Raw genomic sequence first — 11414 nt, 5'->3', positions numbered from 1 at the left:
TGCTGTGGACCAGGGGAGGAGATACCCTGCCATGCCAGAAGTCAAAGTCCCAGGAGGGGAAGGGGACTCCCAGGAGCCTCTCCCTTCCCTTATAAGGACAGACAAGAATACGCAAGAGGACAGAGCATGGCGTCTTTATTGGATTGAGATGGGGAGAGGGCCTGTGGTAGTCTCAGTTGTAGGCTATGATCTGGTTGATCCAGGTGCTGAACTTGCTAACCCGAGTGTATATGGCAGGCTTGTGCACGTTGCAGTTGCTGGTGCCCCAGGAGACAACGCCAATAAGCACCCACGTGTTCCCTTTCTGGCAGACAAGAGGCCCTCCAGAGTCTCCCTGAGGGAAGGAGAGGGGAGAAGTCAGCTCGGCGATTAGGGGGTGCCACAGGACAGCGAGAGGATAAGACAGGGTGCTGTTGCTCACCTGGCACGAGGAGGCCCCTGAGCCGCCTGCACAGATCATGGAGTCAGTGATACGTGAGCCCCAGTACTGCCTGCACTGACTCACAGTGACCAGGGGCAAAGCCACCTGCTGCAGGCGTGCTGGGGTCACATTGCCTGTGGGCCAGAAGGGGGTGGTTAGGCCCGGGATGACTTGTTCCCATCCCAGCCCTCTCACCCAGATTTTTGGCCCAAGTTCCTACCCACGCCGCTGAGGCGTCCCCAGCCAGTGGTGGCACACGTGAGGCCTGCAGGCAGTGCCTCATTTGGAGAAGCCAGGCAGACTGGTGTGATTCGTTTTGTGTACTGGGCTGGGGAGGCGAGCTTCAGTAGTGTCAGGTCATTGTTTAGGGTGGTAGGGTTCCAGAAAGGGTGCGTGATGGCCTGTGGAACCAGGAAGGGGCCACGTAGAATGGGGGGTGGGCACAGGCCTCCAGTGTTGATAGGTGCTGAGGGGCTAGCCTAGGGCATGCCTTGAATTCCTCATCCCCAGAGCCCACCCACCTGCCCCATCCACTCTTCCTTTCCGTGTCTGTAGCCCAGACACTCACCTTTGAGATGGACAGAACCTGCAAAGGCTCAGCATTGGATGATCGGTCATATTCGCCCAGGACAACAAAGTGGCGGCCAGGGCTGCAGTGAGAGTGGGGTTGGGCAGCCGCAGGGAGAGCAGAGCAACAAAAGAAGGGCATCCAGGGAAAGGAGGTTGGAGAGGAGGGCTAGGGGGCAGAGTGGGAGTACTCACATGACTTTGCAATGGGCAGCAGTGACCACCCAGGACTGGCTGATGAGGGAACCACCGCAAAAGTGGAAGCCACTGCTATCCTGGGGTCAGGAGTCAGAAGTGGGAGTGGGCTCAGGCTATGCCTAGGCAGGAAGCACCTGGTACCCTGCCCCACACCTAGGGTGCATTTACCTGCAGGGACACCTGCCAGGGCCAGGAACCTGGCACTGCATTCTCCCCGTTGACAATCCTCTGGCTGAAGCTCAGTACCGGCTTGATGGCAGGAATGCCGCAGCCTGCTCTGCCATTGGACTGGTGAGGACCTGCTTCTCACACCAGCCTGCCCACCTCTCCCCACCTCCTCCTGGGTGCCCCCGGCTCTGCCCCAGAGGTCCAAATCAGAGGGCTCGTCACTACCCCTTCTCACCCACAGCACTTTTAGGTATCTCAGTTACCCATGTCCAACTGGCCCCCAATTCTGTCCATTCTCTGACAGCTCTTTCCAACTTACTCCCCATTGTTCCCCAACTTCACCACCACCCGCCATTTTTCTCCCTGACCCCTGGGATAGTCTCCTCTCTAGCCTTGCACCTGCTCCAGGCCTCCACAGCCAGAGTTTTCTCCCTGCACTACATGTCCAACCTTCATTTCTCAGTTTCCTAAACCCTCCCTGGCTCCTAGCTCTGGCCTTACCTCCTGTCCCATTTTGAGGCCAGCCCCTGTGCACCTCTTGCCCCCCTCCAGCCCTGGCACATCCTTTTCTCCTTTACCCATTCTGTCCACCTGGTTCCCTTCCTGGAAGCCCAGCTGAGCCCCTGGGCAGAAAGCCTGGGCTGGCTTTAGGGGCTAGGTTGCTTGAGGGCTGGTCAGTCAGGGCTGGTCCAGGCCCACTCACCCCAGGAGGAGCCAAGGAGGCCCAGGCTAAGGGTCAGGCTGAGCAGCAGCATTGTGGCAGATGTGAGGTTGAGAACTGGGCCTGGTTTTATGGATCTCCTCGTCCTTGGGCCAAAGTCCCAGGCCTGAGGCAAGCCATGCTCAGGTCAGGAGGAGGGTCTCTAGGCCAAGGTCCTGGACTCAGGCCTGGACTTATCAGAGCCCAGGTGTGAGGCTCTCACTTCCACCCTCCAAAACCTGGTCTCTGATTGGCTCCCTGAACTACCTCGCATCCCAAGTGTTGAGCACTGGGTAGCAAGGACCTATGGTGAAATTAGGTTTATGGTAACCACCTGGTGGCTGGGATCAGGGAAGTTTCCCAGGGCTGTCAGGGGCATCAGACTTAGAAGCCTGCTCTGCACCCGGGGGTGATCCTGACAGGTGGAGGCAAGGTCCAGCTGTACCAGCCCTGGTGAGGAAGGCCAGGGCCATGTGGCCAGCACAGGGGTTCTGGCAGGTCACAAATCCTAACAGATAGCATCTCTGTGACCCCTCACCAACTTGAACAGGAGTCAGTTTGCTCAGAGAGATGGTGACTCTCCCACCAGCACATGGTGCATTTGGTTCCAAACCTTCATCTGTCTGGCTCTGAAGCCCATATTCTTGTTGATGAAATGATATCTGGGAGGGGCCTAGCACACAGGAGGGTAAGGTGTGAGTCCTTGGTGACTGGCTGACCTTGGATGGAGGTTACAGATACAAGGGTGACGGCCATCAATCTCTGACAGCCTCCAGGCCTTGGGGCTTCTGTGGGCAAGCTCTTGGTGTCTGCAGCCCATTTGTTGTAGAGCTCCAGGCTGAGCCTGCAATGAGGAAGAGAAGACGACCCTGTGTGCAAAACTGTAGTGGGTAAGTTGGCTGGGCTCCTAGAGGTGTGGGGGCTCTGACTGATTCAAAAACATCAGTCAGACAAATAAGATGAGTTAGTGGTTGAACAGAGGGATGGAGGGACAGAAATGTGATCAAGCAGTTATAACACAATACTAATTGCAAAGTTGATTGTGGGTGTATAGGTGTTTGGTGTACAATTCTTTCAACCTCTGTGTTTTAAAATCTTCATAGTAAAATACTGGGGGGAAAAGCATAATCAGGGTCCCAAGGATGTCCATCCCAGAGTAGACCCTCCCCAGAGGTTGGGCAGACGCTCACCGTTCCGGAGGTCCATTTCAGTCAGCCGTTCTGAGGGCAGGATGCTCCTGCCAGCACACAGCACCTAGGCTGGCCCGCAGTGGGTACTCAGCAGTGGGTTTGCTGGATAAATGTGTCATGTCATCTCTCTCTGCATGAGCCCTGACCCCAGTCAGCCCAGCAAAGTTGGGAGTCAGTTCCCCTGTTCACAGCTCAGCATGTGCAAATAGAAGCCCTGTTTGGTGTCAGCACCTCAGGTGTGCCTGGTCACGGGAGGGGTTTCACAGGTCAAAGTGTTGCAGGGGTGAGGAGTGTTTTGTGAAAACGTACTCTTGGAGTCAGGGAGCAGTTCCTCGGTCAGCACTTTAGCCCTCAGTGGGGTCCTTGGGGGCCTCCTTGACTGAGAGCTGTGGGCTTTGTCCTAGGACACTGATGACCCACAGAAAGACTAGGTAGGGGCAGCACATGTGGCCCATCTGGGTTTTACAACAGTCCCCAGTGGACCAGAGGCCAAGAGCAGTGCATGGGAGTGACAGGGGGCCTCTGCAGTGTGGAGAGTCAGGAGGGGGCTTTCCAGCTGGAGCTGCAATGCTTGCCTGGGGGACTGGAGGAGTAGATGCCTGAGGCGATGGGTGGTCACCTCTTAGGCCAAGCCCTGAAACCTTGGCAGGGAGTGGCTTCTGCAGATGTAACTTGGCCACAGAGTTCTCATGGCTGCTCTTCCCCCTCCACCCAGGAAGAACATAGCCATCTGTTTAAATATATATATATATATATATATATTTTTATTTCCTGGGTTTATTCCCTCTTGTTCCAAGCTCTGAGCACCATCCTACTTCACTCCACTTCCATGGCCTGCACAGTTTCTTCCAGCAGCTCCAGGGTCAGTGGCTTCACTGTCTGGGACAGGACAGCTGTGGTCCCAGGGGCAAAGCGGTACTGGCTAGGCCTGGGAGAGGGAAGGGATGGCCTCTCAACTTAGGCCCATCATGTGGCCCATCTGTTTCTTGCACCCCGTCTCCCCTGCTACTGCCCCATCCTCCCTAGTGGTCCCCCATCTCCCATGCTCTCACCTTTTTAAGGGCCTTGTGGGTGAGCTCAATGTTCGCAGAAGCTTGGCGCCAGTCCCCATTATCACACATGCATTCACACTGCCCCCAGAGCCCAGGTCACCTAGGATCCCTGCAGTGATGGCTTCCACTAGCAGCTCCTGCGCGGCCTCCAGCTGTGATGATACATGTGTGTGATGCCTGATGGACCCTTTTGGTATCACCTTCAGGCTACAGCCTAGAGGTTTTGTTCGTCTCGAAGCCCAGACTATTTACCATTTGCTCATACCCAAACCCCTCTCTTTCCCTACTCCCATCTCCAGCCCAAGCTCCCCTGCCCTGGTCTCTGCCTCCCTCTCTCAGAAGACCCTGTGTTCCTATTGCCCCCCATCTTCATAAACCTCTTTGAGTCACTTACACTTGTGGTTCTGCTTCCAGGGCTGTCCACCCAACCAATATGGTCTTGATCCCCAATCTACTGGTTCACTGCGTTTTCCCTTCTGGTCCTTAGGCACCTCTGAAGCAACGCATGTCACCCACTTCCATCCCACCCCAAACAAAATCCAGACCCCACTTGCTGTTCCCTCCTCCTTGAGCTTCAAACGGTCCTCTCTGAGCTTTGACTTCTCCAGGAGTACAAACTTTGGCACTAACGGTGGTCTGCTGGAATAGCACTTCTTCACTCTAACTCCACTGGCCCCTCAGTCTTGACTCAGTCGTCACCTCCTCCAAGAAGCCTTTCCTGACCTCTAGACTAGGTCAGGATATCTCTGTGTTATCCCAGCTCCAACGTGCACTTCCCATCAATGAACGCGTAGTGGACGACAGGTGTTGCTCACCCCCATGTTGGGCTGGAACCGATCCTCCAGTACCGCCAGGGCTGCGTCCTGGCCCGAACCTGCAGGCAGGAGGGCATCTGAGGTAAGTCGCTGCCATCCCATTGCCGGATGAAGGGGAGGCCAGGGTCGCAGGGGCGGGATTCGTGGGGAAGGGGCGGAAGTGTTCACCCAGGGCTGTGAAGAGCAGACGGCTGTAGGAGCCGTGGGGGTGCACGCTGTAGAGTTGCGGTCCGGTCAGGTCTACTCCGCCCACTATCAGCGACGCGCCCACGTAGCCCCGGTACCTTTCGCAGAATGGGCGTGGTGAGCCGCAAGCACCCGGCTCCAGGTCCCTCCCCTCCGTGACACCGCCCCGGACCCACCCCTCCCCCACCCTTTTCTGTTGTTTGGCGTCCCTTGACCAACATTGCTCCTTCCTGTTGCCCAGCTCCACTTAGGCCTGCCTTTTCCGGTCTCCGGGGCTTTCGCAGTCCCGCCTTTCATCCCGTCCCACTTCCTCTCAGCCCCACCCTCCCTGCAACAGCCCTACCCCAGGGTCATCTTAGCCCAGCCCAGCACCGGAAGAGCGTTTGGCGCAGAACGCGCGTGACCGTGACCACGCGGGGCTCGCGGCCCGTGGACAGGGCGTGTAGCTCCATGTTGGACGCCGCCATTCGCGTGGTCATCTCGGCGTCCGCGGCTACTCCAGCCCCACAGCAGCTGAGAACGAAGGGAGGGTCGGTGTGGGCGGGGCTGAGATAGATGTGCTGTGTCGGGGATGCGTGGGGGAACGGGGTCGGGGATTTCTCACTAGATTTTGGGGGCGATGAAGTGGATCTTCTCACAGCTTTTGTCCATCACTACGGAATCTCTGGTGGCCCGCGTATCCGCGCCCAGGAGGACTCCGTCCTGGGGAGGGGGAGGGGCCTCTAGCTCAGGGTTTGTCGGATCCCCCCAGCAGCCCCTCTAAACACCCCAGTCCCAACTCCCTGCTCACTCGGAACACAAGGCCCGCGATGGTGGTACCAGTCTTGTGTGCTTGAGGGCTCCGGAACCCCGGGAGGACGCGTTCTAAGGATAAGTTTCTGGAAACAGAGTGTTAAGGCCAGGTTGAGGCTCTTCTGGGACTCCCATCACATCCTCCAACTCTGTCCCAGCCTCCCTCACTTCTCAGGGTGAGCTTGGGAATACAAGTCGCCCAACACATGTTGCCGTCCCTTTGCCCCCTCCAGAAATAAAGGTCCTGGAGCTTCTGGGAGTAGAAGCTGCAGAGCCAGCTCACCCCCACATACCTCTGGCAGTTCTCAAAAGAGAAGCCCCCTTGGGGCTCTAGCGCTGGCTTCAGCATCTTGAGGTGGGCAGGCTGGTCCAGGGGTTGGGGATCGATGTGGGACCAGCCCAGAGTGAGAAAGACCAAAGCCTTGGTCCTCTGTCAGCGTCTTCCCCACGCCCCCCTTGGCGTCTGACTCTTCCTGCTTTCGCTTTCACCTTTCCTCAGAGCCTGGCTGTCACCTTTGTGCATCTTCTCCTTTACTTCTGGTCCTAAGCAGCTTGGCAAAGGGGAGGTTTCCTTGCTTGGCTCTCCATCATGCTCCCTAGTCCTCCGTCTTAACAGAGGGACAGATCCCTCCCTCTGACCGTTGTTCAGCAGCTTCTGCCTCTTTCAGCCTGAGCCCCAAGCCTTGCCTGTCCTGACCCCAACTCTAACCTCAAGTCCCTAAGCCCTATGGCTGTCATATTGGCCAGGCTTCTGTTACTGCCCTCCCAACATTATCAGGCATGGCTGCCTTTTGTCCTTCAGCATCCACTTTCTCTCAGCTCCTGTCTTTTGTTGCCTTTGCCTCCCCCCTGAAACTTGAAACCCCAAAGCTCAGTCCTCCATCATGGTGACACTGATCCTTCCAGCTTCCCTGTCTCAGATGGTGTCTTCTATCTAACAGAACAGGTGCCGTGGGGATGCCCATCTAGTGGCCCGGAAGCATGCTGGGCTCTACCCATGGACAAGCCTTATTTCACATCCCAAATTACCCTTTATTTATCCACATCTTTCTCCTACCGCTTTAGCCTCAGCTAGCATCCTCTCTCTCCTGGGTACTGCACTGTCCTCCCTGCCTTCCCCAAGTTTCTGCCCCTACCCACCACCCCCAGGCTCCCCTTTACCTTTCAGAGAAGGGACTCTTTCTAGATTGGAAATCTGGTTACACTCTTTCCCTAGTTAACCCCTTCAGCAACTGCATATTGCCCTTAGGCTCAAACTCAAGTCTTTTCAGTGGCCCACATTACCCTTCTCATCCCATCTGATCTCAGAATAGCCATCACTTCCTCTGGGAAGCTTTCCCTGACCCACAAACAAGATTCTGCCCCTTGGTGCTCCCTAAACTTTTCTCTCAGACCACTTAGCTCCAATAATTAATCTTTCATTAGAAGAATGATCTGATTAGCGACTGGATTTCCCTCAGATTCTAAACTCTTGTGCTTCTGTCACAGGCTTAGCACTCACAAGTCCATGTCCACAGGTGGGTTCTGCCTTCCCTTGGGGGAGTGGGTGGGACAGCTCACATCTTCCCTGCCTTGTACCCTTAGCTCCACATGCCTCCATCCCACAGCTATGTGTGCAATTACCTCCAGTCGCCCACCCCCAGAGCAGAGGCAGGCACAAGGCAGGCTATGTGCTACATAAACAGCTCAACCGGGAGAGTGGGAAGCTATCATCCTGGTGCTCAGTTCAATCTCAGGCTTCATCAAAGCCCATCTTGCCCTTATGCTCCACAAAGCACCAGGCCTATGGCTATTGCTTGGTGGATACTGATGCCTGGATGCCACTGCCTCCTCTGCAACCCACAACACACATGTCAAAACTTAAAGAGCAAAAGAGGGTCTTTATTCAGGGGGTCGGGGCCCTGGGCTGGCAGCTGGGGGTGCAGGGGTACGATGTCGGTAGGCACCCAGCAGGATGGCATTGATGTGCTCCAACGTCTGGTTGCTGAAGACCATGTTGAGGTGCTGTGTCCCATGCAGAGGCAGCAGATGCACAGGCTGTGGCTGGCGGCTCTGCCAGCGGGCACAGAGCTCAGTGCTGCGTGTGGCCACGGTGTCGTCACCGTCCTCATAGAGTACCCCCACGGGGTCTGTGTAGGGGAAGCCGTGGTCAAAGATGTAGGTGTTGGGTGTGGGCAGGCCCACGCCATACAGACAGTATACTTCCACTCCAGGTGCTGGGAGGCCTGCCAGTAGGTCACGTGACTGTAGCCACATGTACCAGCCTTCCTCAAAGTGCAAGTCTGCAAAGAAGCGCTGGAAGTCACGGCCTGTGTAGTTGAAGCTGGGCGTGGAAATGAACACATGGTCTTCAGGCCATACCTCTCTGGAAGGAAACATCCAAGGGGAGGTCGTTGTTATGCGCTGTTCCTCTCTCAGCTTGATGCTGGACACGATCGGGATGCCCTGGTTGTCACCTGTGAACACGAAGCAAGGTGGGTCTGGGAGCCAGGTCTGGGTCCCTTGGGCCCACAACTTGCCCCCAACCCAAGTTCAGCTGGATGCTAAATCTTGTCCCTACCCAATCCAAATTGAGCCTCTGAGCAGGCCTGGCAATCAGTAGGTGTTCAATGTGTGCTTTTTAAATGAGAAGCCCTGATGGCATGTCTGTGGGGCACAGCTGTAGAGCCTCAGAAGGAGGCCAGGGAAGGAGGGGCCTCCTGAGGACGGGTGTACATGTGTGAATGTGGGAGGATGGTGCTGGTGGTTCTCCCTCAGCTAATTGGCCCCTGTGGCCTGCGCTGCACAGGGGTCAGAGCTCCCTTCTGGGAAGGATGATATTAGACTGTGTCTGTGTTTGGCACTTACTGACGTAGTCTGATGAGTGTTTCCCTCAGCAGGCTGTGAGCTACTAGGGGGCAAGTTGAGTATGGCTATACCCTGCATACAGTGTGTGCTCAACAAGTGATAGCTATGCCACTTCTCAGAGAAGGGCATAAGGGTTTCTAGGGTCTGGCCCTGGCTTTGGCAGATCTGTCCTTAATAGACAGATCCCTGGGAAAATGGGCTCCTGGAAGCAGAGGCAGCTGAAAGCTGAGTGGGCAGGACCTGAAACCACAAGAAACAGACCTAGGTCCATGAGTCAGATTGTTGGGGTTCACTTCCTTTCTGTTTACTCTCCTTTTGTCACTGAAGCACCAAATCACCCAGACTTCTGGCAGGAGCTACTCTAATGTCTAGGCTAGGGGGCCAGTGACAAGGGCCATGCCTCAGGGGTGGTAAGTTACACACTTAGCCTGACATGGTGAGCAGAAGCAGGAGTGAGGGCAGGCCCATGGTCAGCTTCATCCCCCTCACTCCAACCCCCTCATTGACACAGGTGGTCCAAAGCCTTCTTGCAACGTTTATTTATTTTTGGGACAGAGAGAGACAGAGCATGAACGGGGGAGGGGCAGAGAGAGAGGGAGACACAGAATCGGAAACAGGCTCCAGGCTCCGAGCCATCAGCCCAGAGCCCGACGTGGGGCTCGAACTCACGGACCGCGAGATTGTGACCCGGCTGAAGTCGGACGCTTAACCGACTGCGCCACCCAGGCGCCCCAAAAGCCTTCTTACCTGAAGCCAAGACCAGCATGGGCTTGATGGAGCCCCCCCAAGGAGCCCCAAGAGAGATGAATCCATCAATGAAGCGGTCCTTCCAGGCCTGGGGCTGGCGCAGCAAGAAATAGAGCAAGTGTAGGCAACCAAGGCTATGACCAATGAGGAAGACAGGCTTTCCATAGGCAGCATGCATCTCCTCCACCAGCCCAGCAAGCTTCCGGTAGTATTCCTCCTGCTGGCCTGAAGTAGGGTGGATGGGGTCAGGGCAACGGATGGGGTCAAGGCCCATCTGCCCTGCCCCAAGCCTTCAGAGACACTCACTCGGCTCCAGCCGCCAGTCGTAGGGGGCGGCCCTCACTGTCTCATCGCGCACATACCCGTTGTTGACCAGATTCTGCACTAGTGTGTGCATGTAACCTGTAGGGGAGGCAGCAGCATTGGAGGCTCTGGTCATGGCTCCTGTGGGCTGACCACAGCTGGAGCTCTGCCCTTTCCCCAGTAAACACACCTGCCAGCTTGTTGTTGTCCAGGTACTCAACAGAGTAGGTCTTCCCAAAGCCAGGGACACGGATCTGTACACCAGGGGCATTGGACACGCGCCCAGAGCTGCGGTTGTAGACAACCCTGAGGGCAGTGGGACATTCAGCAGCCCAGTAGCCAAGGGGCAGAGTGTGGGGGCTGGGGCAGAGGGGGTGGCACACACCTGGTGTTATCTATCCAGCAGTCCACTCCAAGGGGTAGGAACATATTGAGATCCAGCCAGATGGTGAAGAAGTCCTCTGTCTTGCGGTAGCACATCCAGTTCACCACATCTGGTTTATCCAGCTTGGCTTCCAGTTGATTCCCCAGGCAGCCAGGCACTGTGGGCACTAGCCTTCATTCTGAATTCCTTGCATTCCTCCCCGCCCTTCTGCCTGTCCCCCCAGCTCCACCCCTTCATCTCCCATGCCCTCAACCCCCAGGAACTAAGGATGTGATCCTTTCTGATAACACCCCCCCCCCCACCCCATTCCCCCGGCAGCCCAAAGCCCTGGTTCCCCTCAGGCAGGGGAGGTGCAGGGGCCAAGGCCACTGACCCATGTCCCCATAAGGAAAACATCTAGCTTGGCTCTCCATTAATGCCAAAGTCCAAGGTGAAAACAAATAAGTATGGGAGAATGGGGGCTGGAGACCTGTTTTCCAAGGGCCGGGCACCTTGTCCTTGCTGGGGTGGGGGCTGAGTGGCTGCAGCTGACCACAGTTTGTAACGCCCTGGCTAAGCCCTCAGGCATACCCGCCCCCAACTCCACCCCCCTAGGGAAATCAGCTCAGAGACAGGAACAGGTGGTGGGGGAAGGGGTGGATTTCTCTGCAGGACAAGCCTTTGGACCCTTAAACACTGAGGCAGGTATCAGGGCTAATGCAGGGGCAGAAGGGCCATGGCAGGGTCTGCTACCAGGGGCTGGGGTCCAAGCTCCCTGAGGTCTGGCCTGGTGCATCAGGGGCCTGTGGGGGCTTACCGAGGATGACGGGCCGTGTGTGGTTACTGAGCTCAGCCTTGGGCGTGGTATGCGGGGGGAAGAGCACATTGAAAAGCCAGAAGGGGGTGGCAGAGGGGAGCAGCAGCCCCAGCAGCAGGAGCCCCCATTGCCATGGGAAGCCCGACGGCCCCATTCCAGCCCTAGTGCCTACTGCCCAGTGAAGCAGTCCCGGGCTGGCCTTATCTGGAGTGGGGGTGGGAGGGGCCCTAAGGCCAGTGGGAGGAAC

The 11414-nt window shown here is 56.6% G+C and overlaps 3 protein-coding genes across 6 annotated transcripts; all 3 read right to left on the bottom strand.

The window, feature by feature from the left end:
* Positions 1 to 118: 118 nt before the first annotated feature.
* On the bottom strand, positions 119 to 3859 carry CTRL (chymotrypsin like). Of its 4 annotated transcripts, none has more exons than XM_047836520.1 (8): positions 2774 to 3859; positions 2058 to 2181; positions 1355 to 1458; positions 1184 to 1263; positions 990 to 1071; positions 642 to 822; positions 422 to 555; positions 119 to 334 (listed from the first exon to the last, which is right to left on the bottom strand). In XM_047836520.1, the coding sequence occupies exons 2-8, from the start codon at positions 2107 to 2109 to the stop codon at positions 173 to 175; spliced, it is 795 nt and encodes a 264-aa protein (XP_047692476.1). In that variant the 5' UTR covers positions 2110 to 2181; positions 2774 to 3859; the 3' UTR covers positions 119 to 172. The 4 variants fall into 4 exon arrangements, with proteins under 4 accessions (XP_047692476.1, XP_047692474.1, XP_047692477.1 ...); XM_047836518.1 differs by lacking the exon at positions 2058 to 2181 and having other exon boundaries at positions 1355 to 1463; positions 2774 to 2898; positions 3245 to 3859; XM_047836521.1 differs by lacking the exon at positions 2058 to 2181 and having other exon boundaries at positions 2774 to 2898; positions 3245 to 3859.
* A 131-nt stretch (positions 3860 to 3990) lies between these two features.
* PSMB10 (proteasome 20S subunit beta 10) lies at positions 3991 to 6538 on the bottom strand. The gene is made up of 8 exons (XM_047836522.1): positions 6383 to 6538; positions 6088 to 6175; positions 5902 to 5999; positions 5670 to 5810; positions 5280 to 5395; positions 5112 to 5170; positions 4297 to 4448; positions 3991 to 4172 (listed from the first exon to the last, which is right to left on the bottom strand). The coding sequence occupies exons 1-8, from the start codon at positions 6436 to 6438 to the stop codon at positions 4061 to 4063; spliced, it is 822 nt and encodes a 273-aa protein (XP_047692478.1). The 5' UTR covers positions 6439 to 6538; the 3' UTR covers positions 3991 to 4060.
* A 1411-nt stretch (positions 6539 to 7949) lies between these two features.
* Positions 7950 to 11396, bottom strand: LCAT (lecithin-cholesterol acyltransferase). The gene is made up of 6 exons (XM_047836513.1): positions 11168 to 11396; positions 10372 to 10528; positions 10177 to 10292; positions 9990 to 10085; positions 9684 to 9908; positions 7950 to 8545 (listed from the first exon to the last, which is right to left on the bottom strand). Exons 1-6 carry the CDS (start codon positions 11319 to 11321, stop codon positions 7971 to 7973), a joined length of 1323 nt encoding a protein of 440 aa, XP_047692469.1. The 5' UTR covers positions 11322 to 11396; the 3' UTR covers positions 7950 to 7970.
* Positions 11397 to 11414: the final 18 nt, after the last annotated feature.

This window comes from Prionailurus viverrinus, chromosome E2 (genome assembly GCF_022837055.1).
Source record: "Prionailurus viverrinus isolate Anna chromosome E2, UM_Priviv_1.0, whole genome shotgun sequence".
Lineage (NCBI taxonomy): Eukaryota > Metazoa > Chordata > Mammalia > Carnivora > Felidae > Prionailurus > Prionailurus viverrinus.
The sequence above is the reverse complement of the archived record's forward strand: the minus strand, read 5'-3'. Positions and strand labels throughout refer to the sequence as shown.